The sequence below is a fragment of the Drosophila subpulchrella genome, chromosome 2R (assembly GCF_014743375.2).
Source record: "Drosophila subpulchrella strain 33 F10 #4 breed RU33 chromosome 2R, RU_Dsub_v1.1 Primary Assembly, whole genome shotgun sequence".
NCBI classification, from domain to species: Eukaryota; Metazoa; Arthropoda; class Insecta; order Diptera; family Drosophilidae; genus Drosophila; species Drosophila subpulchrella.
In genome coordinates, this window is record NC_050611.1 from 21,610,699 (window position 1) to 21,638,637 (window position 27,939).

The 27,939-nt window shown below is 46.7% G+C and overlaps 11 protein-coding genes across 12 annotated transcripts; 8 read left to right on the forward strand and 3 right to left on the reverse strand.

Annotated features, from left to right (window-relative positions):
* Positions 1–717: 717 nt before the first annotated feature.
* On the forward strand, positions 718–7,673 carry LOC119550184 (kinesin-like protein KIF12). 2 transcript variants are annotated; one of them, XM_037858722.1, is made up of 8 exons: positions 718–1,206; positions 4,701–4,875; positions 4,929–5,156; positions 5,219–5,359; positions 5,704–5,845; positions 5,902–6,745; positions 7,182–7,505; positions 7,564–7,673. In XM_037858722.1, exons 1-8 carry the CDS (start codon positions 887–889, stop codon positions 7,574–7,576), a joined length of 2,187 nt encoding a protein of 728 aa, XP_037714650.1. In that variant the 5' UTR covers positions 718–886; the 3' UTR covers positions 7,577–7,673. The 2 variants fall into 2 exon arrangements, with proteins under 2 accessions (XP_037714650.1, XP_037714651.1); XM_037858723.1 differs by lacking the exons at positions 7,182–7,505; positions 7,564–7,673 and adding an exon at positions 6,864–7,071.
* A 308-nt stretch (positions 7,674–7,981) lies between these two features.
* LOC119550241 (guanine nucleotide-binding protein subunit gamma-1) lies at positions 7,982–8,767 on the forward strand. The gene has a single exon (XM_037858811.1). The coding sequence runs from the start codon at positions 8,192–8,194 to the stop codon at positions 8,390–8,392; it is 201 nt and encodes a 66-aa protein (XP_037714739.1). The 5' UTR covers positions 7,982–8,191; the 3' UTR covers positions 8,393–8,767.
* On the forward strand, positions 8,767–9,203 carry LOC119550239. The gene has a single exon (XM_037858809.1). The coding sequence runs from the start codon at positions 8,832–8,834 to the stop codon at positions 9,153–9,155; it is 324 nt and encodes a 107-aa protein (XP_037714737.1). The 5' UTR covers positions 8,767–8,831; the 3' UTR covers positions 9,156–9,203.
* A 34-nt stretch (positions 9,204–9,237) lies between these two features.
* Positions 9,238–10,334, forward strand: LOC119550236 (PSME3-interacting protein). The gene is made up of 3 exons (XM_037858805.1): positions 9,238–9,578; positions 9,641–9,801; positions 9,863–10,334. Exons 1-3 carry the CDS (start codon positions 9,383–9,385, stop codon positions 10,256–10,258), a joined length of 753 nt encoding a protein of 250 aa, XP_037714733.1. The 5' UTR covers positions 9,238–9,382; the 3' UTR covers positions 10,259–10,334.
* LOC119550235 (nucleolar GTP-binding protein 2) lies at positions 10,256–14,216 on the reverse strand. Its single transcript, XM_037858804.1, has 3 exons — positions 13,901–14,216; positions 11,532–12,210; positions 10,256–11,474 (listed from the first exon to the last, which is right to left on the reverse strand). Exons 1-3 carry the CDS (start codon positions 14,108–14,110, stop codon positions 10,339–10,341), a joined length of 2,025 nt encoding a protein of 674 aa, XP_037714732.1. The 5' UTR covers positions 14,111–14,216; the 3' UTR covers positions 10,256–10,338.
* LOC119550237 (E3 ubiquitin-protein ligase RFWD3-like) lies at positions 12,292–13,750 on the forward strand. The gene is made up of 2 exons (XM_037858807.1): positions 12,292–12,314; positions 12,407–13,750. The coding sequence occupies exon 2, from the start codon at positions 12,703–12,705 to the stop codon at positions 13,381–13,383; it is 681 nt and encodes a 226-aa protein (XP_037714735.1). The 5' UTR covers positions 12,292–12,314; positions 12,407–12,702; the 3' UTR covers positions 13,384–13,750.
* A 277-nt stretch (positions 14,217–14,493) lies between the features above and the next one.
* LOC119550234 (E3 ubiquitin-protein ligase SH3RF1) lies at positions 14,494–18,105 on the forward strand. Its single transcript, XM_037858803.1, has 6 exons — positions 14,494–14,959; positions 15,023–15,131; positions 15,281–16,937; positions 17,006–17,185; positions 17,243–17,539; positions 17,600–18,105. The coding sequence occupies exons 1-6, from the start codon at positions 14,846–14,848 to the stop codon at positions 17,772–17,774; spliced, it is 2,532 nt and encodes an 843-aa protein (XP_037714731.1). The 5' UTR covers positions 14,494–14,845; the 3' UTR covers positions 17,775–18,105.
* Positions 18,106–18,113: 8 nt separating this feature from the next.
* On the reverse strand, positions 18,114–18,579 carry LOC119550242 (cytochrome b-c1 complex subunit 10). The gene is made up of 2 exons (XM_037858812.1): positions 18,419–18,579; positions 18,114–18,303 (listed from the first exon to the last, which is right to left on the reverse strand). Exons 1-2 carry the CDS (start codon positions 18,469–18,471, stop codon positions 18,183–18,185), a joined length of 174 nt encoding a protein of 57 aa, XP_037714740.1. The 5' UTR covers positions 18,472–18,579; the 3' UTR covers positions 18,114–18,182.
* A 2-nt stretch (positions 18,580–18,581) lies between these two features.
* LOC119550240 lies at positions 18,582–19,082 on the forward strand. Its single transcript, XM_037858810.1, has 2 exons — positions 18,582–18,797; positions 18,865–19,082. Exons 1-2 carry the CDS (start codon positions 18,687–18,689, stop codon positions 18,961–18,963), a joined length of 210 nt encoding a protein of 69 aa, XP_037714738.1. The 5' UTR covers positions 18,582–18,686; the 3' UTR covers positions 18,964–19,082.
* Positions 19,083–19,196: 114 nt separating this feature from the next.
* LOC119550238 (ras-related protein Rab-4B) lies at positions 19,197–20,716 on the forward strand. The gene is made up of 4 exons (XM_037858808.1): positions 19,197–19,437; positions 19,507–19,587; positions 19,671–20,003; positions 20,068–20,716. Exons 1-4 carry the CDS (start codon positions 19,422–19,424, stop codon positions 20,277–20,279), a joined length of 642 nt encoding a protein of 213 aa, XP_037714736.1. The 5' UTR covers positions 19,197–19,421; the 3' UTR covers positions 20,280–20,716.
* On the reverse strand, positions 20,715–27,615 carry LOC119550233 (endoribonuclease Dicer). Its single transcript, XM_037858801.1, has 8 exons — positions 27,189–27,615; positions 26,997–27,127; positions 26,763–26,940; positions 25,906–26,216; positions 25,146–25,848; positions 24,531–25,088; positions 24,291–24,465; positions 20,715–24,228 (listed from the first exon to the last, which is right to left on the reverse strand). Exons 1-8 carry the CDS (start codon positions 27,225–27,227, stop codon positions 21,131–21,133), a joined length of 5,193 nt encoding a protein of 1,730 aa, XP_037714729.1. The 5' UTR covers positions 27,228–27,615; the 3' UTR covers positions 20,715–21,130.
* Positions 27,616–27,939: the final 324 nt, after the last annotated feature.

The window sequence follows — 27,939 nt, forward strand, 5'->3', positions numbered from 1 at the left end:
TTGGGATATATAATTGGTGGGTACTGAAAAAGGATTCGGTTAAATGGCTGGGGCTTATGAATAATAGATTTAAAATTATTAGAGACATGTGGTGGATAATTCAAATATATTAGCATTCAAAAGAAAAGTATATAAGTAATTCTTGTTAATCTAAAAAGTAATCTTTTCTCAAGCAGTTTGTCTTCAGGGAATTCCACAAATAAATCCAATACTTGTTAACCCACCCGTTAGGACTCTGGCTCTAATATCCTAGCAAGGAATTCCACGTTCCCGACTCTGATTATGCCAAAGTAAATGCAAATAAGCCACGACAAGGTGGCTAATGTTGTTGTAGTTGCGCACGATGAATGGACACGAAAGGCGCCAGGGTCAGCAGTGGGGTCATCCACCATCAGCCCGTCCATCCATCCATCCACAGCCCTCCCGGATTCGGGGGAGTTTCGGTTTGTTTACCAAACAGCACGTAGATTTAATTTCCACTGTGGGAAGGATTGGGTCGCCTTTAGCGAGTGCCGTTGGCGAGTGGAAGCAACAACCACAACGAAGTTCAATTACAGGTGGTGCCGGGGGTGTTCCTCGGGTGGGTGGTCTCCCGTGTCCAGGGCCCACTGGCCACTAGTGTGCGTGCGTTGAAATTACCATAAATCTGATGGCTCGAATAAAAAAGGCTGCTCTGGTGAACTTGGGCAGCCAGTTCGTGTTGAGTTTTCGCGGCGAGCGGCGGTTAACCGGAAACGCGGAAAGCCGGAGAACGGAATTTTGAATATAAGCCGACCTGCGTGTACGTAGTGCCATGTCCACGGGACAGCCAAGCGCTGAGCAAACATACGCCCCCCCGTCCTTCTTCTGGTCCTGCCCGGCTAGTGGCATCTAGGTGGCCATAGCCATGGTTCGTCGGGCCTCGAGTGTTCCGCATCTGAACAGTAGTGGCGGAAGCAGTGCGGATAGCGCTGGAACGTCGGGCAGTCGCCGTGGTCGGGCGCCCGTAGCCGGTTCCCGGGCGTCCCGGAAGACGCCCACCTCCACGACTACCGGCCAGAATCAGCGCCAGAGCTCTGGGAGCAGCAGCGGCGTCCCCAGATCCCGCAGTCTGACCAACGGCATGCGTCGCCTGAGTCCCCAAAAGGGAACTGGGAGTAGTGGTGGCGGCGGAGGAGGAGGTAGCTCCCGCAACACCCCGTATTTCCTGCGTTCCCGCGAGAATGAGTAAGTGCGGGATAAGGATTGCGATGCTTCCCACCGTAATCAATAGGCGATAAGTTGTGAACAGTAAAGTCTTTTAAGACAATATATCAGGATTGATTGAGTTCTAAAATCACCTCAGGTTCAGCATTAATATAATTGCAATCGGAAAGCTTAACATTAGCCGTACATTGTCTACTGTACCTTTATATTTGGAACTTTATAGCGATAGGAATATTATTTGTAGTACAAAGTTTCACCATTTAGACATTGTCTACTGTACCTTTATGCTTGGAACTTTAATAGCGATACGAATACTAGTTGTAGTACAGAGGTTCACCATTTAGACATTGTCTACTGTACCTTTATATTTGGAATTTTAATAGCGACAAGAATATTAAAACGCCTTCTTTGTAAAACCTTGGCTAAGTCGTAATATAGGCCATTATTTATTGAAAGTGTCTATATAGGGGTACCGAGTAAATGTATTAATTTGCATCAGAGCGTATGGCAGGGCGGGAAGCGGACAAGGGGGAGGGGTAATGATAACACGACAGCCCAGGAGGGGCTCACCCCTAACAGGCGATCCATTAAAAACCGTCGAGGCAAAGGAAATGGATGTAAGGCACAAGCCAAACCATAATGACCACGCACAATAATCCTAGAGACTGACGGGCGGACAGGCAATCAAGCGGACAGACAAACGGACGAGCAGTTAGGCAGACTGACCGGCCTCCGCTTAAACACTTTTTGTGGACGGAAAACGGAGGAGAGTATGGCCGGAGATCCGGGGGTTGAGTCTCGAACGAGCACGGCACAAATCGATTTTGCAATTAAAGCATATTGAAGTCTATAGCCGTATATAGTATGCCTGTCTGTGTATGACCGGAGACGAGAGCGAAAGTGACATATTTATGGTAGTTTTTATTTTCGATGTGGGTTCAGGTGTAGCAGCCACAATGGAGTTAAGGTTAAGGACCCCAGTTCCTCGGCAAGTGGGTTAAGCGCCAGTTTGTGACTTGCCTCAGTCTCGGAAGGACCATTAATAATTTAGAGAAGTAAAGCCGATTGGTAGGTGAAAAGAAAGTTTGAAATATAGCTGCGTTCATCCTAATTATCCACAGGATAATATGATGAAAATTTCTTTTTTTTATTTGTATTCCCCGACTTCTAAATATTAATTTCTACGAACAAGGCCACAATTGACACCTTTGTCAATTGGTAACTTAATGAAACGGCTGGATATACGGAACCTAAGTTTATTTTATAGATACGATATGATTAATCCCACCAGGCTAAGGGCATTATGGGCGTTATAATTATTTTGGAGCACGCATGTGTTTCAGTCTTTTGATTAATTAATGCGTTGATAGCCACTTGATTGACGACACACTTTGAAACCCAAAGTGCCGTAGTCCGTCATATATGAAATAGATAAAGCCAGAAAATTTCCATACATTAGTTAGTCAATTTTTAGGCCAACATTCCGAAAGTGAATTCGCGTGCGTTGTTGTAAGTTTACAGTTTAAAAATCCATATGGACTACATAGCGTTCATATCCGTATAGATTTTCTGGCATGCACAACACGAGTTAGGTCATAATTACGCCCCCGCTGATAATCAAGCCTGACATTTCGTTGCCTAAACTTTGCATGGCTAATAAATATCTCCCACAGGCCGCTCCGAAACCGAGGAACCCGTATTCGTATTCGGATTTCATGCCTGGGAAATAAAAGTGAGAGTTCCATTTTCTTACTCGCTACACTTTATTTGATTCGTAAACAAGTGTCCCAGAAAAACCCACATTTTTATTGTTCATTCGATTCGACCGGAGGTGCTGTCTCGTTGTTTTTAAATCGGTGCTGGGCAAATATTTTATATTTACTCGGACCAAGTATAAACAGTTCCTTCAAGTAGGCTTTTATTTGCTCAGGCTTACAAATACGTTAAGGAGAGAAAAAAGTTAGGTACTTACGGTGAACAAAAAGTAGGATCAACAATTTTCCACTTCCATACGTTTACTGTGTTTAAAACCGCTTTTAGTTGATTCCCTTAATAAACTATTTTTAACTGTCAAAATACAATATAATGACACGAACCATAGTATGTTTTTGTTAAAACAATTAGAAAACCCAAAATTGATCGAAGTCCAATCTGAAATTCAAGAACCACTTGAAACAAAATCAAAACTTTCGCTTTTAGCTAAACCTTTGTAGGGGTTATATTGGTCAATCAATTATTTAGGATCGACTGGGGTAGAGCAAAAGTTGATTGAACTTTCCTGAGCGTTAGCTTCTCAAGTCGCCACTCTGGGGCTTCGTGTTAATTCCTTTCTATTGGCGCCTTCTGAAATATTTACCAAGAGCACACGGCAGGCCCAACTCATGTCTGATTAATAAAGGCAGAGTGAAGCTTGGCCCATTAGGGCATGAATGTTTAACAAGTCATTTACGTGAAAATGTTAAATGTCAGCTATGGGCCACACACTATCACGACAAGATGCCACATCACACATACGCCGTGTTGTCCGGCCTATTTGCAGTTCAATAAACTGTTTGTATTGGAAACTGTTGTTTGGCTTGTGGGGGATGGGAAAACCACAAACAGCTGGATAATTACTGGGTAAGCGAACAACTGGAAAAAACTTTTGGAAATCTTAGCCAATAATTACGGCTTTATATTTACATATTCCTTCGAAGCGAATTTGTTAATCCAATTGAAATGTGACCTCGACCCCTCCTAACTAAACTAATAGCGGATGAGTGTAAAAAAGGTGGTCAAATGAAACAGAAAAACCCCAAAAGCCACGAACCACGCCATCAACCCCTAACCTTGGCTATTTATAGGCCGGTGAACGTCAGAACGCCATCAAGTTCAAGGCAATTCCACAAATTCTGGAAATTCGCAGGGGCCACAACAAATCGAGCTCATAAAACAATGGAAGCTTTGTTTCACTTTGATTGATTAAGTGCGATTTTAGGCAAGCTGCTTCATGTTTAAGAACCGCAACCTTGAAATCAATGTTGTAAAAGCCATCCCCTCCTTGATTGATTTACTGGAATTGATGCGATATTGTGAGTGACATTTGGGTTCCAGTTTATCAACTGAAATCCCTAAAATTAATGTTGTTCAAGTTAATCATACCAAGCAAAGGTTTCCCGTACTTGAAGCTATCTAAGCGATCTTAATAACTGTATTACTAAATTACAGGATTCGTAAATACCATAAAATTAAAATACATTTTTTATCGATCACAATGATACAAAAATTCTCATCGTCCTTGATCAAACTAATACCCTTCATTAATTAATAAATATTTATGGTGCAGGCTAACATTTATCGGACAGGTAAAATCCTGTTAAGGACATTAGACAGGAACATATTGTGGAAAATATTGTGGTTCATAACATGATAAATAAATAAATATTAAATGTTTAATAACATGTCAATTGAAACGATACCAAATTACTGGGTCATTTGAATATTTACTTTTTTTATTAAAAACTCATTTTTCTCAGGATTGGTAGTGCCGATACCCTGGAGATCGTGGCCTCAAAATCCACGGGCAGCGAGGAGTGCTCCACGCCCGAGGACAACATAAATGTCGTGGTTCGAGTGCGTCCCCTGAATGACAAGGAGAAACGTGATCGTCACGGATCGACGCTTCAGTTCCCGGGCAACGGACAGGTTATAGTAAGTGTGTTCCTTCTTTTTGTTAAAATGCAGTATTAACATATCCTCTCCAGCTGGAAGGCAACGATGTGGGCCAAAAGAGGTCGCACAATCGCGACAGCGTGCGCGTCTTTACCTACAATGTGGTCTTCGAGCCAGGAGCCACGCAGGAAGACATCCTGGACTACTCTGGCATTAAGCGCATTATTGAAATGGGCATCGAGGGATTCAGTTGCACTGCATTTTGTTATGGCCAAACGGGCTCCGGCAAAACGCACACGCTCACTGGACCCCCGGACTTGGTCAGTCAGGATGAATTTTGAATCTTTACAGCCCTGTGAATCTATTGTAATTTCGTTTTTAGTTCATTGGCAAACCGAATCCCAAGGATCCGCGCCATGGTCTCATCTTCCGCTCGTTTTTGTATCTCTTCCAATTGATTAAGAATCGCAAGGACGTCAACTACGTGCTTAAAGCCTCCTTCATGGAAATCTACAATGAACGGGTAAGCGGCGCCCATCGAGGGACTGGGCTTTAATTCACTTTAATGACATGGCTTGACCTCTGCAAATTCAATTTAAATCCAAATTGCATTTGCCATAATACTGATTGCTCGCCCGCAAACATGCATTGCATTGACCTCTATTTAATGGATGTCAGCACGCTCCACCCACCTAAAAATGGACGGATACGAATGGATGGATGGCTTGACCACCCACCTTTCGGGGTTTGTCACAATGCGTGAAATGTTTTTGCATTTTGCGTGGCATTTCCGATGATTTGTTTTCCCTGGCCCACCTGCCATTTCGTTATTGGTTTCGCAAATTGAATTGCATTTTTTATCTAAAGGTAATCGATTTGCTCAATCCTGGAAGTGCAAGGAAACCGCTGGCAGTGCGCTGGTCCAAGAAATCGGGTGGTTTCTTCGTGGAGAACCTTTTTACGGTGGACTGCGAGGAGTTGGATGATCTTCTGGCCGTTCTGGAAGAGGGTAGGTTCTACCTTAGTAGATATTTTAAGTTATTGGTAATTTTGGTATTTTTGTAGGTATGAGGAATCGTGCTGTTGGCTCGCATGCCATGAACGATCACTCCTCGCGCTCGCACACCATCCTGACGGTCCACATCCTGTCCGATCAGCAGACCGATGGCGGGGTGTTCCTCTCCAAGCACGGAAAGATCAACTTTGTGGACCTTGCTGGCAGTGAGTTGACCAAGAAGACCATGAGCGAGGGAAAAACGTTGGAGGAAGCTAATAACATCAATAAGAGCCTCATGGTCTTGGGCTACTGCATCTCCTCGTTGAGCGACTCCAAGAAGAGATCGGGTCACATTCCGTACCGGGATAGCCAGCTCACCAAACTCCTGGCCGACAGTCTGGCGGGGAATGGTGTAACCCTGATGATCGCCTGCGTTTCTCCTGCGCACTACAATCATGCGGAAACCCTGAACACCCTGCGATACGCTTCGCGGGCGAAGAGGATACGCACTAAGCCGGTGATCAAGATGGATCCCAGGGAGGCACTGATCCTCAGTCTAAAGCGTGACATCCATGCGCTCCAAATGGAGAACGACCACCTGAAGGCGGCCCTGAATCTTCATCATCAAGCGGCTCCGAATGGCGGGGCCGCTGAGAATCTCCTGGAGCTTCAACTGGATAGAGTGAGCAGCAGCGGTGGTGGAGTGCCAGTGCCCAAAGTGGATCTGCAGCGATTACCAGAGCTAGATGGCTCCGAGCTGGCTGAGCTCGTCAAGCTCTATATGGTGGAGAACGAGTCTTTGAGGCAGGAGAACAACCATCTTTTCACCGTGCGGGAGACCATCCTCAGGGATCAGGAGATCGTCTGCCGGGAGAACGAGCGGCTTCTAAAAAAACTGGAGGATGTTAACAAGTGAGTGGGGTAAATGATGGGTTTATCAAAATTAGGATAGTTTTGGGATCTCCGAATGGTACTTAGTTCCTTCTCCAGGCCTGGCTCATTGTTCTCTCCCATTTCTGACTCGTTCTAGGTCGATACCGAACGGGAACAATGAGGACAATGAGTCAAACCAGGAGGCCCAGACGAAGGAGTGAACCAATTATCTATACATTTGACGTTTTCTACTTTTTAACATGTTTTTATGAAATATGTATTTGTAAATGTTTTTTGAAAACAAGCCTAGAGTGTGACTAGTATGTAAGGATTTGTAATAAAAGTTTGTTTCTGTTCCTATGAAAGCGAAAAGAGTTATTGAAGTGGGAAACGGGAAAGCCCACGATATCATTTTAACGGAAGAAAGTTTTTTCTTGGATCAGTTGTGTGATATTCTTTTTTTTATCTCTTACAGAGTGTGCGTCCGTTCACCTTTGATACCCGCACGCCCGGCTATATCTCCAACCACAGGAAAGGAAACTCCTGGCACTGAGATCTGGACCAATCCCGAGCCACTTCAGTCGCCACCAAGAGCGGATCTACCAATCGAGCAGCGAATGTCTGAGAATGCCGATAGGAGAACAGATACGGCCCAGAAGAGAATCGACCAGCAACGCATAGCTAAGAACATCCTGATAATGGCCAATGCGTTCCGGAAACCGGACTCTGACCTGGCCAAGGAATTGAACCTTAATCCGGAAAAGGCACACGCAAAGCAGTCAAACGAATTTATGCCTGAGTATGTCTGTAAAATATTTCCTAAACTTTTTTATTTCTAACTTAATTTTAAATTTTAGCATGCTCACGTAATTAACTTTGAATGGATATTCTTGAAAACTCAGAGATTAATATATATTTTTGCAATTAATGGAATTAAAAATCATATACAATAAAACATTTAAAACGCAATTGAAATTAGCTTGTAGTTTTCTAAATGAAAGGGCTAAAAATAATGATCCTGCAAGTCTGCCTCAAGTTATAAGCTGCCTCTTAAATATATTGTATTTTTCCAAACGCCTTTAAATGGTAATATTCTTATTATATTATTGTTTTTGTAGGCATGTAGCAAAATATATAATCCTGTTAGCCGGATATCACGCTTTTCAGATCCAAAAACGTTTTAAACTTTTTTCCACACCCCCAAGAACTTTAAAGCTTTTGAAAACGGCCTGGAAAAGCCGGAAAATCGAAGCATCATCTCCAACGCGGTCACACTTTGGTAAATATTGATTTTTCAGCGCTCCCATAAGATACATCTGTTGAAGGTGAAGCGCTTACATATTTCCCCGATTACAAAAGCACAAACCCAAGGAAAATCATCGAAAAAGAAATCAAGGACACATATTACAGCTCCCAGTATCCGGCGGCAGTATTAGCATCCCAGCATCCACCATAGGTCTCGCGGAGACAGCCGTCCTGGACATAATGGCTGCGAATCTGCAACAGCAGCGCTCCATCAACCTGCAGCTGCGCCGGGAGGTGGAGATGGAGCGGATGCCCGTCTCGGAGGCCTGCTCCCTGATGATGAAGTACATGCTGGAGCACGAGGAAGAGGACTGCCTGCTCAGCGGCTTCACCCAGAAGGTGAATCCGTTCCGGGAGAAGAGCTCCTGCAGCATCCTGTAGGTTCGGCAAAAGTCCGGATCCGTTCCTAACAGTATTATCCTATAAAGTATACTCAATTACTGCGGAGATCCCAGTACCGATCCCGTATATGTCGTGTAACCTATTTGCTGTATTCGATGTAAGTGTGCTGACCTCAAATGATGTCTATAAACTGAATAATATATACAATGGAACCGGGCGAACCGAGAATATTTATGAACGTGTAAACAAAACTCAAACTTTAACGCCTGCATATGTGTGTATACATAAATATCGTGTATTTTGCTAATCCTGTAGCTCTTTATTGGAGAACTTAGCAAACACCCTCTCTATATAGATGTTTCCTATTGAGATATTCCAGAAATAAAGCTATGTAGCCAGAGATTTTCATGTGAACGGAGTTTGTTTTGATTTCGTTGCTGTGGAATATTCAAAATTTTAGAGGAATTTAATTAACAAAATGTCGGCTGCAAAGTTTCGTGTGACCTGCTCCACTTTGGGCTGGGCAATGCGAATGATCAAATCCTTCTCGGTGAATCCCTACTTTGTGTTCCTCGCTCAGTTCCGGAGTAATCTTCAAAAGCGCGGCATTCACCAGCTGAAACCGACTTCCATAGCCAAAATAGCTGGGAGGAAGTGGAGAGAAATGACGCCTAACCAGAAGTCGGTTTTTATTGAAATAGCAAAGATAAATGGCGCCAGGATTAAAAAGCGTGCTCGTCCCAGTGTTCCAGTTGGAGGAGTTAGGCGATGCCGAATTAAAGGGGTTCCCAAGAATAATTAAATAAATAACTTGGGAATATTCCAAAATCGTGTTATATTATCAATCTTATATTTTATTGTTTTTTAACTCAAATCTATCTGTTAACTTTCCGCCATCATTTCAAATTTCCAAGAACGTTTAGCAACACATTCACTACAATGTACAGCTGTTAGTTTAGCGTTAGCCAGCACTGGCAAAATCGTGGTTTACTTTTTACGGAACGCAAATAAATTTTACGGAAATCAAGGATGAGTTCGGGCTTTGTGACTGAAGCTGAGGCCGCAGAACAGCGGCAGAGACGCCAGGAGGAGTGGGAGCGGGTGCGTCAGCCGGAGGATCCACTGGAACGACCCGAGGAGCCCTACGACGGCCGTTCCCTGTACGAACGCCTCAAACAAAACAAGGACAAGAAGGATATGGAGTACGAGGAAGCCCACAAGCTGAGTAGGTCTTGAAAATTGGCAATCCAATAGCTCTGCCCTAAAATACACCTTTCTGACGCACAGAAAACCTCATACGCGGCCTGGACGACGACGAGGTGCAGTTCTTGGAACTGGTCGATGCCCACAAAATGCACGCCGAGCGCCAGCAAATGCGGGATGAGGAGTTGGAGCTAAAAGACTTCCGCAATCGCGTTGAGAAGCTGCAGGAGGAGAGTGTAGACAAGGTAGGGGTATTATAAATTAATAGATGGGTCACATTCCTCTGAATTCCGTAAAACCCCCCAGAAACTGCAGGCAGAGCTCAAGACCACCGCCAAGTCCGCTGGAGCTTCGGGTGGACGCAGCACTCAGAAATCGCTGCTTGGCCAGGGCATCAAGCGAAAAAACGGAGAACTGCCCACCACCAGCAAGGTGGCCAAAATCGCCGAGGATGAGGTGGTCCAGCAGACAGCCACGGATGAAGCGACCAAGGAGCCGGCGGAGAAGACAACGAACACCACGCTAACCACAAACAAATACAATCAGGGAGCCCTAAAGTGCATCGCTGTACTGCCGGGCATCGGTTCCTACACAGAGTCCAGTGACTCGGAGGCCAGCACGGATGAGGAGGAGCCCGACCTGTGCAGCCGAACCGACTTGTGTGGCCGCAAAATTCCCAAGAAGAAGCAGTGCACCGAATAGGATCAACATTTTATTTGGATTCTTAATATGTAGTTTCTTTCCTTGCAAGAGAATATAGCCTAGAGTGTAAACGTAACGTATTAAGTCTCCTTCTTCTTGTTCCGGTTGCGGTTCTTTACGTTCGTCGTCTCATAAAAGTTGCTACCGATCTTCTTGCGTTTCTGGCTGCGCTCCAGGGAGCGTTTTTGCTTGGCTGTCAACCGGGGGGCCTTGGAAGTGCTGGGTCCATCGTCGTCAGAGCTGCCCACCTCATCCGAATCTCCTGGCTGTATTTTGGCCACACGGAATTTACCGGACGATGTGATGGCCAGTTGCTGGGTCTTCTTAGCCTTGGCCTTCTTGTGCACCACACGCTGCAAATCCTCGTTGTACTCATCCTCCGAGTAGAACTCATCCGCTCCATCGCTGGACTCTTCCTCCTCTTCCCCAAGGTTGTGAAGACGAGCCTTCTTCTTTGCCGCCCGTTCGGCCTTCTGCTGTTCCAGCAGCTCCAAATCAATATGGTCCAGCTCCTTCACATCCTGTTGCTCGTACTCAAGACCCACGCGAATCTTTCGGAAGTCCTGAATCTGCTTAAACTCACGCGCCTTCTTTACCGATTCGCTGACAAAGGTCGGAGCCTCGGACTTGGCATCTTCGTTGGCAACCTCGACCACTTCTTCCTCTTCCTTACCCTCCTGGGACTTGGGGACAGCGAATCCCTCGGGGGGAACGTAGAAGGGCAGCTTTCCGCGTTGCCAATCATTAAGCACCATACGGGCGGTTACCGTGACGTCCGGTTCGCCGCCCTTTAGCAACTTGCCTGTCTTTTGGGCCAGCTGCTCCAGGAAGTGGGTGGATGTGTTCCAGTGGTCGATTTTGTAGTTCTTGGAAATGTATTCCCGGCGCACGCGTTGCAGCAAGGAGTCTACGTAATCCTCAGGATTCGTGACCAACTCCACTCGCACAACGCCCTTCAGGACCTTCTCGGTGTCCGTTTCAGCCGTGGGATACACCACGCCAGGACAATCGATCAGGAAGATGCGCTTCATAAGCGTAATGTACTGCCACACCTTCGTCTCTCCCGCAATTGGAGCTACTTTACACACCTTCTTGGAGCGCAGGGCGTTAATAACAGAGGATTTACCTACATTAGGGTACCCAATAAAGCCCACGCTGATCTGCTTTTTGTCCAAATGCAGTTTACCCAATTGACGGAAGAGGTTGATAAGAGCACCTATAACAGAGGACATTAAATATCCCCGTCTCATAAATATCCATATTTATTACTTACCCTTGCCGAAGGGATGTTGGAGGGATGCATGGAAGGCAATGGTTGGATATTCGGCACTAAGGATGGCCACCCACCGTTGGGTGACCCACACCGGAACCAGATCCACCTTGTTCAGGATGAAGAACAGATGCTTGTGTGGCTTCTCCTTGCGTAGGAACTCTTCGATGTACTTGGAGCGCGTGCCCATGGGATCGCGTGCATCCAGAACCTGGAGTAGCACATCGGAAGCATCCACAACTTTGTGCAGCTCGTTCCAGATGCGCTTGCTTTGTCCCGCACCGAAGACCCAATCCCGCACGGCCTTCTTCTCGCCGGTGTCCTCACGGATCAAATCCAAGTCCTTAGTGGAATCGTACTTATCAGCCTGATCGTCGGCCACCTTGCTCAGATCCTCCAGATCGCGCACTTTCAGGCTGACCCTCTTGCGCTGCTTCTTGGGTCCAAAGGTACTGTCGAAGCTCTCGGTGTCCAGCAGGTGAACCCTTTTGTACTTGGCCGCCTCGTTAAGCAGCGTCACCGGCAGCTGGGATGGCTTCATGATCACCTGGTAGGGATCCTTGACAGCCTTGCCGATCTCATCCTGGAACTTTTGCAGAGCCGATTGCGAGATGACACGGGAATTGCTGAACCACTTGGGCGTTGGCTCCACGCGGGCCATTGTTCCAGCCGGCAGGCGCCCCTAAAATCAAACACAAATTTAAATAAGTCATAATCATAAGTCATACCCCTGTAAATGAGCATGAAAGTTCAGACTGTTCTAGTTATTAGTTCCTGACTTTTTAAGTAAGTCTCTTGTTATTTCTTTTATATTTGGAACCTTCTAGTCATGTTGGGAATATTTATGTTTTCTAATTTTGTGATTCCATTTAATATAGATCTGGATACAACGCAAAATAAAAACGGCTACATTTTAAATGGAACATCAGTAAATATCTACATTTGACACTCTACACAGTCCTTTTAGGCGGCATCTTTATCTATCGAAAGCTCTGTGAAACCCGGCTGTGATCGATTACTGCAGGCATCTTTCTGCCATCTCAGCCCTTTTGCATTATCGGAGTGCAACAAAAAAAAGGGATTAGTGTGATTTACACGTGTTTACCAAGAAAAACAAAGAAAATTCGAGAAAATTCCAACTAGCTGTCACAAGTTCAAGCTGCACCCTAACAATATGAATCCGGGATCGTCCAGGCCAGGAGCCTCCGGCTTTGATGCTTCGCTGTCGCAGCAGATGAAGGAAAACATTCGCAAGATGAACGACCTGGTCGGGGAGCTGCAGGAGGAGAAGCAGAAGGTTGAAAGTCTGCAGCAGGAGAGTACCGGGCGGAAGCGGCAGTTAGAGGAGAGCAACGCCACTCTGGAGAAGCGAGTGCGCGAGCTGGAGCATCTTAATGCGCAGTTGGAGCAGTTCAACAGCGAGCGCGAAGGCATATTGCGGCAACTGCAGGAGGAGATGTCCAACTACGCGACCATCCAGGATAAGTTCCACGAGCAGGAGCAGTCCATGCAGATGATTGTGCGCGAGCTGGAAGATGACCGCCTGGAGCTACTCGATGAACTGGCCGTTAAGGCCGTCATGAGCTCGGACAGCATCAACGATCTAAGCGAGGAGGTGAACGAACTCAATGAGCAGCTGAACGGGGTGTCCAGTGACATCACATGCTGCATCTGTCAGATGCCCTTGGAGTCGGAGGGCGGGCATCGCGTGGTTTCGTTGCGATGCGGCCACCTCTTCGGTCAAAAGTGCGTCCGCACCGCTCTCCGCAGCACGCGCCATTGCCCAATCTGCAGGAAGCGAGCCCATCCCGCCGATGTCCGCAAAATCTACGGTCACGGCATTTTGCCATCTTAACGGCTTCGACAAAATCTCGTTTTCAAAACCAATTCGCTTTTTTGATTATGCCAAAAAATGGATATTCTATCTATATTCTATAGATACATATTAGCTTATACATATTAGCGTATACATTTGTATACGAAAAAATTTGTATGAATACAAATATGTTTAAATTTAAGATTTGAAAGTCCTGACATTGCCAAACAGTTCCGAAAGTAAGATTTCTATGGGTTATGTTAAAGAATTACAAACATGTACTTTGTAAGAATCAAATGTTAATTGAATCGTTTTTAGAACTCAATATTATCCGGATAATAACAGAGCTGCTATTTAAAAGAATACATGTTTAAAATGTAAACTAATAAATACTATTGAATCCAAAGATATTCGGTTTTGTGAAGTGGAATAGCTTACATAGAAATTCCATACAACTCGGTACTGATTTTTATAGTACGCCTTGTCAAATAAAGGTGCTAAATGTGATCCTAGTAGTCAACCCACTGGGATATTGTAACCTGCCGTTCGAACTCACCTGGAAGGGGGCGGGCGTGAGGATCTTTCCAGTGCGATCCCGCTTGGCCTTGAAGTTGCGGTACATCTGGAGCCGCTTGATGGTGCCCTTCGTGCGGGGGTGGGCGACTCCCTTGAGGCCGCTTTTGGGGCGCTCCGGATTCATCGAGTGGTTGGAGTGGTTGAATCCCTGCGTCCGGGGCTTTCCCGGGGTGCTGCGTACCTTCGGCATGGTGTTGTGGATACGCCGTTCCTCTTAAATAAGTTAAAATGTCTTTTTTCCGACACGTTCAAACCAAAACACACGTGCTTGGTTGAAATAAAAAAACAAAGGGATCGGACGTTTAACAGCACTGTGTGGATGTGCCTTGCAACACTAGTTCGTTGGAGAAAATCTCTACTTCGAGGACTGGTCACACTTAAATAACAACAGCACTGCAAATAAGCTTAGGTACACCTTTTAAATTAGTTTTAATTAATTGATGATCCTAGTAGTAAGGTCAAATTTGGTTGACTATTAAAAGCATATAACTGAAATATAATAGAATTTCATATTTAAGAACACTAGCCATTCGCAAGCCTTGTAAGGCCTAACAAATGTTTCTATTGCCTGTAGTTTTGTGACCGCCACTGTGTTCAAGAAGCAAGCTGGTTTTATATCCGTGTGCATACACATATCCGCTTGGCCACGAGCTTCGGCTGCACTTAGCAAACTTAAATATTTGAACGTTAAAATGCTGCCTATCCCAACAAAGTGATAATGTAACTCAGAGCATTTGAGAGAAAACGTAGTGATTAGCCTAGTAGAGTTTAGCGTTCGAGCGATATTTATTTTCCAAGCGCGACTTGGAATTGCTTATGCGTGTGTGCCAGCTTCTGCATGTGTGTGTGCGCTTTGGAATGTGGCCCTGCACGAAATTCAAATCCAAATAGTGACCATCCTTGAGATTCGGCGCACACTTGCAAGATGGACGAGCACACACTCAACGACCTGTTGGAGTGCTCTGTGTGCCTGGAGCGACTGGACACCACATCGAAGGTGCTGCCCTGCCAGCACACCTTCTGCCGCAAATGCTTGCTGGTGAGTAATGGCCTCTGGGTTTATCCCCTGTGTTATATGGTAATAAAGATTTCATCATCCCAGGACATTGTGGCCAGTCAGCACAAGCTGCGCTGCCCGGAGTGCCGCATCCTGGTCTCTTGCAATATCGATGAGCTGCCTCCCAACGTCTTGCTGATGCGAATCTTGGAAGGTAACAGCTACGCCCACGCCAATCTCAACTGGCACAGCAGCCTACGCTAGAGTGCTTGACTTCATGAGTGCGGCTAAGTGGCTTTGGCAATTGAATTGCTTTTACCGGGCTGTATCTAACTAGAAACCCCTTCTCCCTGCTTCCCTCAGGTATGAAACAAAATGCAGCAGCTGGTAAAGGCGACAGCAAAGGCGAGGAGACTGAATCGCAGCCGGAAAGGCCCAAAACTCAGCCTTCAGCGGAACCAGTGGCCCCGCCTGGCAACCAACTCCTCCAGCAGCAGACACACCAGCCATCTCAGCAGCCGACCCGCCACAAGCAGCGCCGGTTTCTACTCCCCCACGCCTATGCCCTCTTCGACTTCGCCTCCAGCGAAGCCACCGATCTGAAGTTCAAAAAGGGGGATCTGATATTGCTCAAGCATCGCATAGACAACAACTGGTTTGTGGGTCAGGCCAATGGCCAGGAGGGCACCTTCCCCATAAACTACGTGAAGGTATCGGTGCCGCTGCCCATGCCGCAGTGCATCGCCATGTATGACTTCAAGATGGGGCCGAACGACGAGGAGGGATGCCTAGAGTTCAAGAAGAGCACAGTGATCCATGTCATGCGCCGCGTGGATCACAATTGGGCGGAAGGACGTATTGGCCAGTCCATTGGAATCTTTCCCATAGCATTCGTTGAGCTAAACGCAGCTGCTAAGAAGCTGCTAGACAGCGGAGTCATCAATGTAAACCATCCAACGTGCCATCCGCCGCAGCAGCAGGGACAGCGAGCGCTACCCCCGGTTCCAGTAATTGATCCAACCGTGGTCACGGAATCCAGTTCGGGATCATCTAACTCCACGCCGGCTAGCAGTAATTCCAGCTCAACATCTAGCTCGAACAATTGCAGTCCGAATCACCAGTCGTCGCTGCCAAATACCCCTCAACATGTGGTGGCTTCTGGATCGGCTTCGGTTCGTTTCCGGGACAAGGGAGCCAAGGAAAAGAGGCATTCACTAAATGCACTGCTGGGAGGAGGAGCTCCTCTTAGCCTGCTGCAGACCAACCGCCATTCGGCCGAGATTCTCAGTCTTCCCCACGAACTGAGCCGTCTAGAGATGGCCAACAACTCCCCAGCTCCAAAACCCACTTCCGCTACGCAATCCTCGCGCGTGCTAAAGACAAATGTGCAGCAGCAAATGCCACCCAATTTGCCGTGGGGATACTTGGCCCTCTTCCCGTACAAGCCACGTCAAACAGATGAGCTGGAGCTAAAAAAGGGTTGTGTTTACATTGTGACCGAACGATGTGTGGACGGTTGGTTCAAGGGCAAGAACTGGTTGGACATAACCGGGGTATTTCCGGGCAACTACCTGACGCCCTTACGCACCCGCGACCAGCAGCAGTTAATGCACCAGTGGAAATATGTTCCCCAAAGTTCAGATGTCCAGCAGGCACATCCCCAGCAACAACCAGTTGCACCCGATGTGCGGCTGAACAATATGCTGCCCATGCAGCCACCAGATTTGCCACCCCGTCAACAGCAGGCCAACGCCACTACCACCAGTTGCTCCGTTTGGACAAAGCCAGTGGAGGCACTGTTTAGCAGAAAATCGGAGCCTAAGCCCGAAACTGCCGCAGCCTCTGCTACGAGCAGCAGTTCCTCATCGGGGGCAGTGGGGCTTATGAGGCGATTAACTCATATGAAAACACGCTCCAAATCCCCGGGAGCATCACTGCAGCATGCACCCAAGGAAGTGACCAGCCCCAATGTGGAAACTACAACTAAACCAGCAGCTAAATTGCATCCAGTGCATGTGAGGTAAGAGCTTTAACTAGAAATTATGTTGAAAGATTAGAACTAAAGTTAATTTTTGTTAATGTACTTAGATCCGGCTCGTGCCCCAGTCAACTGCAGCACAGTCAACCGCTCAATGAAACTCCCACAACGAAGCCAGCACCGCAGCAGCAGCCGTTTCTTCACAAGCAATTGCCTGCTCACACCAACAGCAGCGTTCTCTACGGCTCACAACGCCTTAAAGGCAACAAGGATCGTCCTCCCTTGATTTGGTTCGATTAGCGTACTTTTAAGACTTGATAAAATTATCTAAATGGAATTTTACACAGTGCTAGACAATCCTTGGACGCAGCCACGTTTCGCAGCATGTACAGCAATGCTGCGTCGCCTCCACCGCCTGCTTCCTCTGTGGCTCCAGCTATCTATGCAGGGGGACAGCAGCAGGCGCTGCCTGGAGGAGGACCACAGTCCCAGTTGCATGCCAACATGATCATTGCACCCAGCCACCGGAAGTCGCACAGCCTGGACGCAGGACATGTGCTGAGCGCCCCCAGCAGCAATGTGATTACCGAGGCGGCCATTAAGGCCAGTGCCACCACGAAGTCAGCTTACTGCACGAGGGAAAGGTGGGTTTTGAACAACATAAAAAGGGTAAAGGAAGTAATTGATGTAATCTGTTGTTGCAGCCGCTTCCGATGCATTGTGCCGTATCCTCCGAACAGCGATATCGAACTGGAGCTTCATTTGGGCGACATCATCTATGTCCAGCGCAAGCAGAAGAACGGCTGGTACAAGGGCACCCATGCCCGCACCCACAAAACCGGATTGTTTCCCGCCTCCTTTGTCGAACCCGATTGTTAGGTCGCCCAGGCCAGGGCCGAGGACAAACTAGAACTTATTAAGCAAAATTCCAAATTAATTGTCTAAACTGTTTCGATCGCAGGTCGATTCGGGCTTCCAGTTCTCGCAATCTGCTACTACTCTTTTTAAAAAAGAAACCTTTTTGTACTCTTCCACTCGAATGCGCAGCTCGCCGGTGTACTTTTTATACGATCCTTAATCAAAATAGGCTAGCCATGTAAGTCTTAAGGAACAGTTACTTAAGCACTAGAGATAAGTTAGCTAGATAAACAATCTAACCCATTCTTGTGCCCTCTACGAAGTTATTTGTAATATACGATTTTCAGTAATACCCGTGGGTTGTTTTAACTTATTTTATTCTCCAAGCTAAACATCGAGGCTATAGTGGATTGCACTAAGGATGTGGAGTTACTCGCTTTTGTCGAACTTGGATCCGTAGATGGGCACGTACTGCAGGACCAGTTTCCAGTCGGTGTAGTAGAGCACGGCCAGACCCGCAGCTCCTCCAAATCCAGCTCCAGATCGGATGCTACAAATACAAATCGAAGGAATGGTGTGTTATGCAATGTATGGTGTTTGCAGCAAGGGATTCGGAATCCCCGATAATCCTTGATGTAGGACCAATCATAACATCATGTACTCACAAGGAAGTCGCGATCTCAGCGTGCTTCTTGCCAAAGGGTATGCGGAAAGCCATTTTTGTCGATATTATTACTTTTCTCTTGCTCCAAAAGATTCGCAATAGATGAACACTATTCGAATGCCCTAAATATTACCACAGCAGTATGACCCAAAAAGTGCCCAAAACTCCACTGCGAGAGGTGACAACCCTGGTGGGTCTACGTGAGGAGAAAAACTTGTCAACCACAAAATATTTTCCGGCTAAAAATTAATTAAAATCAAGCACTCACCATGAAAGTATCCATTTTCGGCGAACTAAACACTTTCGAGCTGTTTGTCCTGTGCACTCTGATTCCGGCGGTTTTCGTTTACCTTTGGAGTCTAATAACTGGTGATATGAAGGTAGGGCAGTCTGTTCTTATCAAAAGTACCGATTTCAGTAATTTTACCTTCCAATCTGATTTTGTAGAACTTCAAGGCCAGCAAATTGGGCTATACAGTTTACACGGCCAGGGACCCCGTCAATTGCTATCAGGACTACGTGCCGGAAAAACAAAAGGACTCTTAGGATACCTATATTTTATTAGCAATACTAAAATGTATTAAACTTGTACATAAAAGCCAAAAAAGCTGTGGATCAAAGAAATCTATTTAGAGCAATAAACATTTTTGTGTTGTAGTTTGCAATACCATCTTTCTGTAATCCAAAATTTCCGAACATTTTAAAAGTAAACAAATGTTCAATTGCACTATGAATCACTTTTGCCCCACCTGGTCACACCCACGTGTTCTTGGTATTTTCGCGTTTGCTCACAGCTGCCTTCCTAACCTGAACAGAGACACAAATTTTAAGACACATTTCGGTTTGCTAATTGTTTAAAGGCCTAGCTAACGCCAGATATTGCGGATTTCGATTGATTTCTAAGCACTTTCTGGTGCCCATCCGCACCAGCCATCCGATAACCCCGGAAACGGGACAAAGTATCTAAACAAAGGAGACAACTACGCAGAAGAGAAACAAAAACAATGTCGGAAACATACGGTTTGTCATCACACAACTAACTAATTAATGACTGTTACTAATTAATTCCGGTGGTGTGCACTCACCTAGATTACCTGTTCAAGTTCCTGATAATCGGCAGCGCTGGCAGTGGCAAAAGTTGCCTGTTGCATCACTTCATCGAGAGCAAGTGTAAGTTGGTAGCCCACCAGTTCTAGATCCTAGCCCTTGCACATCGATTTATTATATACATATTTGTATGCAATTTGTCCTAGTCAAAGACGACAGTTCGCACACCATTGGCGTGGAGTTTGGTTCAAGGATTGTGAACGTGGGCGGCAAGTCGGTGAAGCTGCAGATATGGGACACCGCTGGACAGGAGAGATTCCGCTCGGTGACGAGATCCTACTATCGGGGAGCTGCCGGAGCCCTCCTGGTCTACGACGCTACGTCGCGGGACTCTTTCAATGCCCTGACAAACTGGCTGAACGATGCCCGTACCCTGGCCAGTCCAAACATTGTGATTCTCTTGGTGGGCAACAAAAAGGACTTGGAGGAGGCTCGGGATGTGACCTTCCTGGAGGCCAGCACCTTTGCCCAGGAGAATGGTACGTTTTCTTGATTTTGCTGATGTGGCCCTTTGTTTATCTCACTATTCGTTTGCCCATGTAGAGCTTATCTTCTTGGAGACGAGCGCCAAGACGGGTGAGAATGTGGAGGAGGCCTTCCTTAAGTGCTCTAAGACCATCCTGGCCAAGATTGAAACCGGAGAGCTAGATCCTGAGCGCATTGGAAGTGGCATCCAGTACGGCGGAGCTGCCCTGCGCAACTTGCAGACGCGACAGCGCAGCATCAACAAACCAGATTGCACCTGTCGCGTTTAAACAGCACGATTCGTGCTATCCATAGATAAGCGAGCAAATTAATCTCTACTTTATCTCAACCCGGAATGCCCATTTGCATTCCCCCTTAGTTGTATTGTATACCTGTGTGTGTCCCACTTTGTTTTAGTTCGTATTTTGTCTTGCTAGATTTATCATTCCAAATGTAGGCATACGCTATTCGGTTTGTTTTAACATAATAACCATGATTTCGGGTCTCCCGCCCCAACGTTACTTACTATAATTTGTAATTCGTGAAGCACTAGAGCCCTCGAACAACGAAAATTTAATGGCTGATGGGCACTTGGATCGGATCCGGAGGGTGAGGAGAATGCACTCGGCATTTTTAATGTAAATAAGTGGCGTTTCGTCGTTGACGACGTCGCCAATTGTAAATCTAACTCAAGCATGCACGCGGTAAATAAAAACGCAAAAACATAGATATTTAATTGTTTGGTAACATTTATTTATAGGACCTAAGGTATAAAAATATTTGATTTTGAGTACTCTGATATATCGCATTTAACAGATAACAATTACAGCAAAGTACAATTTTGGAATTTGCATGGAGCAGCAGTTAGAACTTATAGTTCGAAATAGCTAGTAAAAATATTATTTTAATTTAAAAAAAAAGTTTACATTACATCTTAAAAGGGATGCAATGAAAAAATATTTTTAAAAATTGATTATTTATTGGCTTAAGTAGTTATTGTTCATAAAAGCTTCCCCACAGCATGCTTTCCATTCCACTTGGAACGGATTTTTTCAAAGCCAGATAACTATGTGCAATGCAGTTTCGAAAAAATCAGTTAAAAGTGGAAGGTAAACTGGACTGCGTTGCATGCCTCACCATCTTAGGCGTCACATTTACTCAACTTCTGGAGGGCATGCTTGGCAGCCGCCAACTTGGCCTGGTTCTTATTGCTGCCAAATCCGTACACCTTGATGGACTTCTCCATGCAGGTGAACTGACAGCTGATCATCACCTTGTCCTGGTCGACGATGGGCGAACTGAAGACGGGATTGGCGAGCTTGTGCTCGGTGAGCTGGCGGATAGGATTGATGGGTACGTTGCGCGTAAACTCTTGCAGCTCCGGCTCGAATAAATTGAAAATCACCTCCCAAGTGCGTTGCAGATCCCGGCAGTCCAGGTAGATGGCTGCAATAAGAGCCTCCAGGATATCGCCCAGGGCTTTGGGAACATCAACGTTCGTCGACATGTTAAAGTCGCCCATTGGGGGGGCACTTTCCTTCTCATCCTGAGAGATAGCATTCAAAGCCGCCTTCAACTCTCCCATATCCAGTTCGTCATCCAAGTCCAAGGAAGTGGGCTGAGTGTCGGCTTCCTCGAGCAGGATGCGCACATGGTTGGTGACCCTGTGTCCCTGGCTCTCCTGGAACTGCACGAACTTGGATATAGACTCGGAAAGCATCGAGTTCTCCGCCAGGATGAAAAAGTGCAGTCTGTGGCGCACACAAATACAGGCCAGCGTCGTATTGTTAACCAGAGCGGATCGCAGATCCGTGAGGGCGCCAGGATTCATTTTGGTATTGTTTTCGAAAATATAAGCAGAGATCAGGAAGTCCAGGATGGCATCGCCTATGAACTCTAGCTCCTGGTAGCAGCCAGTGATGCGATTGGTAGGATAAGAGGGATGTGTAAGCGCCTGCAGCAGATATCCCCGATCTTTGAAAGTGTACCCCAGATTCTGCTCCAGATGTTGGTGGTTGATTAGGAAGCCGTCGATCTCCGCGGTGTTTGCCCGCATCTTGTTGCCGCCCAATTTGAGATCGAGCAACTGGGTGAGGGGCTTCCCAATGTCCGCTTGGCAAATGCCAAAGTACTCCAGCATGCGGAAGGCGTGCTGCAGGCCGTAATTCTTCACGATCACGCCCAGGAGCGCCTCCAAAGTATCGGCCACCACCTTGTCAGCAATCTTTACGAGTCCCACGCAAAAGTTCACCTCGGCGGAGAAATCTGCGCCAGCATAATGGGTATGCTTATTCGATTGACAACCCTCAACAAAGCTGCGGTAATTGAGATCGCTGCAGTTGCTCTTTACCAGCGACTCCTCCTCACCTAGAGCCAGATCCCGAAGATTGTGGGGACCCACCAGCTCTGCCATTTCCGGCTTCTCATGCCACAAGGCCAGCACATTTTGGGGTAAACTAATACTGGGCGGAACCCACGTGTATCTGGGTGTAAATATCATCGTGCTGATCTTTCTGGGTATGTCCGTGTCACTCAGGCAGTAGAGCAGATTCCGGTTGGACACCAACTTGGACTTGACTTGCGTGAGTGTGCCCTCGTTCCAGTCCGGATACTTGTTGGCCAGATAGAGCGTGGCACTCAGTTTGAGGAAGGAGTCGCCCAGCATCTCCAGGCGCTCCATGTCGAACACATCCGCGCTGCCCGAGGAGGTGATGGCAGCCAGGAATTCTCCCTGTTCCACGGGCGTAATATATTCTTTTGATACGGTTTTCTGCAGGATGGGCAGCGGGTTAACTGCTCCCGGAAAAGCCTTACCCGCAGGCATGAGAGCTTGGAGATTTACACTCGCCTTGGTCGGAGTTCTGCACCCATAGATTTTACCCTTGGGCATTTTGAACTGATTTTCTGCCCAGTACTCCTTATCCTCGAACTCCATCTTATCCAACCGGGCCACCTGACCCATGGTGAACTTGTAGTAGTAGTCAACCTCCACGGTATAGGTGCCCATGATTTTCCGCGACAGATCTACGGGCTCCATGTACTGCTGCCAGGGATTCTCGAAGTCATCGATATGCAGGTTGGCGACGGCCGTCTCCAAAGTTTTTGTGGGCATGGGTTCCAGTAGAGCACGCGGCTCCTCGACATCCTCCGTGGGTATGGCATTGCCCAGAGGGTCGACATTCCTCTTAAGAGACCAATCGATTTCCAGTGGCTTGGGCCTGTAGTCCGCTCCATTCAAGGGAAGGTGCTGGAGTCCCAAATAGGCATTAAATCGCTTTCGCAGTGCCTCCGCATGAAGAAGAAAGTGCAGGCGACGCAAGATGCTGGGGAGGAAGATCAGCTTAACCCAGAGATCTCCAGGAAATCCAAAAGGAAAGCAAAGCTCCGGAATTAGAACCACCTTGGCTCTGGCCTTGCTCTGAGCGGAGGATTTGCCACGTTGTTGGACATAAAAATTAAGCTGCTCCGTGAGTTCCCTGACCTCGATGAGAAACTGATCTTTGTGCACGACATCGCCGATGTGGTTGCTGTACTTGGACATTGTAAATTCGTAGTAAGACTTATCATGGTGGTTCTTCTCCATCCTGCTAAACGGAGTAAGATCCCGATGCACCTTGGTGACCAGCATGCGCTTCTCCTCATAGTTGGCATACCACTGGGTCACGATTTTGCCCTCAAAGTCCTCGGGACGGGGAGCAGGTTGCTGCTTGCGCTGCTGTACACTTGACTTTTGTACTTTGGGCAATCTCTGGAAATCGGTCACCAGTGGCCAGTCAATGCATTTTCGCCGATCCTCGCCCACGGTGAGAGGAACTATCAGGTACGAGTTCTCCTTGCTGCGACGATCCAATACAAAGAACGGCTGCCAGATTTTTAATACATCGCGAAAGACCATGCCGTGGAACTGATGAAGAAGCTCCAGCTGCTCGGCGCTCTGCATGACTATTTCTAGCGGTTCCTCGGCCACACGGACATGCAGTTTACCCTGGTTACTGAACAGCGGCATCTCTGCCAGACGGGGAAGCTTGTGCCGCAATAGTAGACCAACATTCCTAGAAGTTTGGAGGTTTGTGTACATGTATTCCGTGTAGTCACAGCACTCAAACTGCGGCTCCAAGAAGATCTCGTAGGCAAAACAGACCTCACCCACTCGGGGACGTGCGTCGAAGAACTCCGCCGGACAGTCGGTCTTGTAGGTGCGAATCTTGTTCTCCGGTTCCTTGCGCACTGCTGCAGTCACTGAAGAAAGAACATAAAAGTAAGTAAACAGATCTAAAGCGTCTTTTTTAAGCAATACCGACCATCATCACCATACTTCTTCCAGTGATCAAAGTGAACGTCGGCGATGGCAGCCACCCGTTCCTTCAACGTTATAGGTAGGAATCTCTCGTTTAGCTCTCCCAGTAGGTAGAGTTGCTTACATGCCTTGAATGCAGCCGATATCTTGGCGGATTTAACGCAGTCCATGGGATCGCTCTGCAATAATCATGGAAATTAGGATATTTCGAGTTCTCCACATCCCATCTAATTCTGTAGCTTACGTAAATCGTGTTCTTTAGCCTGGAATTCAGCGGAAGATTGACGGAGATTACTTGCTTTCCTTTCGCAGAGTCACCGAAAACTTGTTTGCGGCCATCTTCGTCCAATAGATTGATCCAGGGAATCACAAATCCAAAGGCATCCGAAGGCATGCTCTGGCAATAACGATGGAGCAGAATCAGGCCACTGCTTGGCAACAAAACGGCTCCGTGCTCATTTATGTAGGGCGGTATGATGTCCTGGAAGTGCTGTTTGATCTCGTACATTTCCGGCTCAGTACGCTCCAAAACTCGATCCTTCAGATAAGCAGCAATATCAGCATGGGCCTCGCGATACTGACAGATCTGCTGGGATGTTTTGGCCTTGTCCATCTCCGAGGAAAACAACACGAAACTGGCATCCTTGGATCGAGCCCGACCCTTTGTCTGCACATACATGTTGAAGGTCTTGAGCGGATCCAGAATCAAGACATAATTACAAGCCTGCACATCGATGCCCTCTTCCAGGACGCTTGAGCAGACCATGAGATTGGCGTCTCCCTCCCGGAATTGCTGAATAGCCTGCAGGAAAAGCAAATACCGAAAAAATCACATATGCATGTTATCCCCTTTACCTACCGATTTCAGCCACTTTCGCTCCAAAACGCTTTCAAAATCCGGGGAGATGGAGTTGCGACCCACCATGAACTGGGGCGTCAGGACATTCCGCAGCTCCGGCGTGGATTCGATGTAGTTCAGCAGCAGGCCGTAAATGCACTTGCAGGTGTAGCGCCGTTCGACGAAGACCAGGCAACAGATATCCTTGGGGTCCTTGTTGGCGAAGGTGATCTTTAGGTACTGCAGGAAGCGCTGCACCTTCGGGGTGGAAAAGTTCATGATGGTCTCTTCGGTGTTGGTCTTATCATCGAGATCTTCGTCGTCGTCCACCAAGTCACGCAGCTTATGGACCAGCGTATGCCGGATGCTTTCGCACAAGGAAATGGCCGTCCGGTGCATTAGCTTCAGGCTCAGCGTCTCCGCCTGACGTTTCTTCACCTCGAATTCGACAATCAGCGACACGATGGCTATTGATGCCGCGTAGATGCCGTACTGGTCCAGCTGAAACAGGAAGTCGTTGAACAACTGCTTCACCGTGCCCTTTTTCTGCGGGTCCCGCTGGTTTTGCAAGGACTTCGACCTCCGAACCGGTTGAGTGCCAATGTCCATGAGGTCCAAGGACGCGAAGAATTTCTGAATCTGTGACTGTATAGACTGGGTGATTAGAAACACCTGGGTCTGATTTGGATACGTGAGCAGGTACTCCTTCGGCTTTGTTGAGTAGCTAGAAAAAAGAGTAGTGTGAGAGTTTCTGAAAGGAAGAGCACTCAGCATCTCTTACAGCATCACGTTTTCCAGCTCCTTGGTGTCCGACACGGTAATTATGTTTCCCCGATACGTGGTCTCCAGCTCCTTGAGCTTCTTGGCCACCTGTTTAATCTCATTACCCTTGATCAGGACTCCGGTGAGGCCCACTACGCGAGGCAACGCCAAATTCCGGTCAACGCAGAGGAACAGCCGCATGAACTCATGAAATGGATGGTGACCTGTGCCGTGGTGGCACTCGTCTATAATTACAATGCTAATGGAGCTCAGATCCATGTGCCGCTGGGTGAACAAGTCCAGGATGACCTGAGCCGTGCCCACCAAAACCTAAAGAATTACATTGTTTAAGATTATGAGATAAAAAGCTTTCTTAGTTGTTCTTAGGGATATTTTTTGAAATATTTTAAAAATCCTTCCAAAAATACTTTTGCAAAATCATCAAGGCTACGTTTATATTTCATAATCAGTATTTTAAAAGTTGTACAATGCAATTCCCATTACCGACACCTATCTCTGACGAGTAGTGTGATCCCAATGAAAGGGTTTAAAGTTGGTCAACTTAAAAGAAAGCCTACGAAGTGAAAAATATTGGTTAACATCTAAAAAAAACAAGTAAGAATTGTTCAATTGTATGTGTATTACATAATATGTAATTAATGTATATGTGGTAACGACTCATTGACACCGGATGCCAGGGCCCTTAAAAATGCTGATCCTAAATTTTAGGTACTATAAACTCAAGTGTCGCATGGGGTCGTTTCAAATGTGTATGTATACATAAGTATTTCGTACGTGATCATAAGTGGAACTGTGTCCCAGAGGGACACGTCATTGCCCCCCACCCTGCACCCCATTGATGTATGAAGTACTTACTTGGTGATCTCGAATTTCACCAGTCCATTGGTCGCGCGTCCAGTCGTCCACGCCCTGTTCGCCCACAAAGAAACCGACCTTAAAGTTTGTGTACTTCTTGACGGCCACCGCCTGTTGACGGGCCAGTTCCACGGTGTTGCAGATAAACAACGCCCGCTTTCCGCCATTTTCTAGGGGTCTTGAAATCGCAACTTAATCGAATGCAACTAAAAGTGATTTATATTGGGAACTCACTTGTCCATGTCCTTGGAAAAACGCTTGAGGGCCAGGATGGCCACGTAGGTTTTCCCGGAGCCTGTGGGCAAGTAGATAATGCCATTGTGCTTGGTAATATAATCCACGAGCCGCAGTTGATAATCGCGAGCCTGGTTAGGAATTTTATTTTTTTATTTGTTTGCAAATACATATCAGGACCAAAGACCTCACCTTTATTTCGGTGGCCTCCAAATTATTACTATCTGTCATGACGTAGCACTAAATATCTTAGATCCTGCCTGCTAGCTTGCAAAAAATAATCTGATGCGTTGGTCTAGAAATCTTTTCTCAGACTAACGTCTTGGCTGATATTGCTGACGTGGCGAGATCGAAATGGATTCCTTATCACCAGGGTGTGTGTGCCCCGTCTCGCAATTCTTGGGATTCACCGGTTTTCGTTTATTGGATGCTAGGGTTTTACGTTTCCGCTTCGGTATCGCTCCAAATTAGCTAACCAAAAATAGGTATCTTCCTTTTCCCGACACTTGCTTAAGAACTCGGTTCCCCGGAGTCTCTATTCCCGAAATTACACTTCTTAAATGAAAAGCTGCGGAAAATTGCGGAAAATAAAGTCCGATTTGACACAAAGAAAAAGAGGCCGGCAGTAGCGTGGCCAGCGGTTCTTACTGGATCTTCTTGATGTTTACGTCTTGAGAATTATGTTTCCGCAACGCACTGGTCACACTATGCTGGGCGGGAAAACATCAAGTTGTTTGATTATTCATTCTTATCACTTTAATCCTAATTGAAATCAAATATAACTACGTCTTGAGAATTATGTTTCCGCAACGCACTGGTCACACTATGCTGGGCGGGAAAACATCAAGTTGTTTGATTATTCATTCTTATCACTTTAATCCTAATTGAAATCAAATATAACTACGTCTTGAGAATTATGTTTCCGCAACGCACTGGTCACACT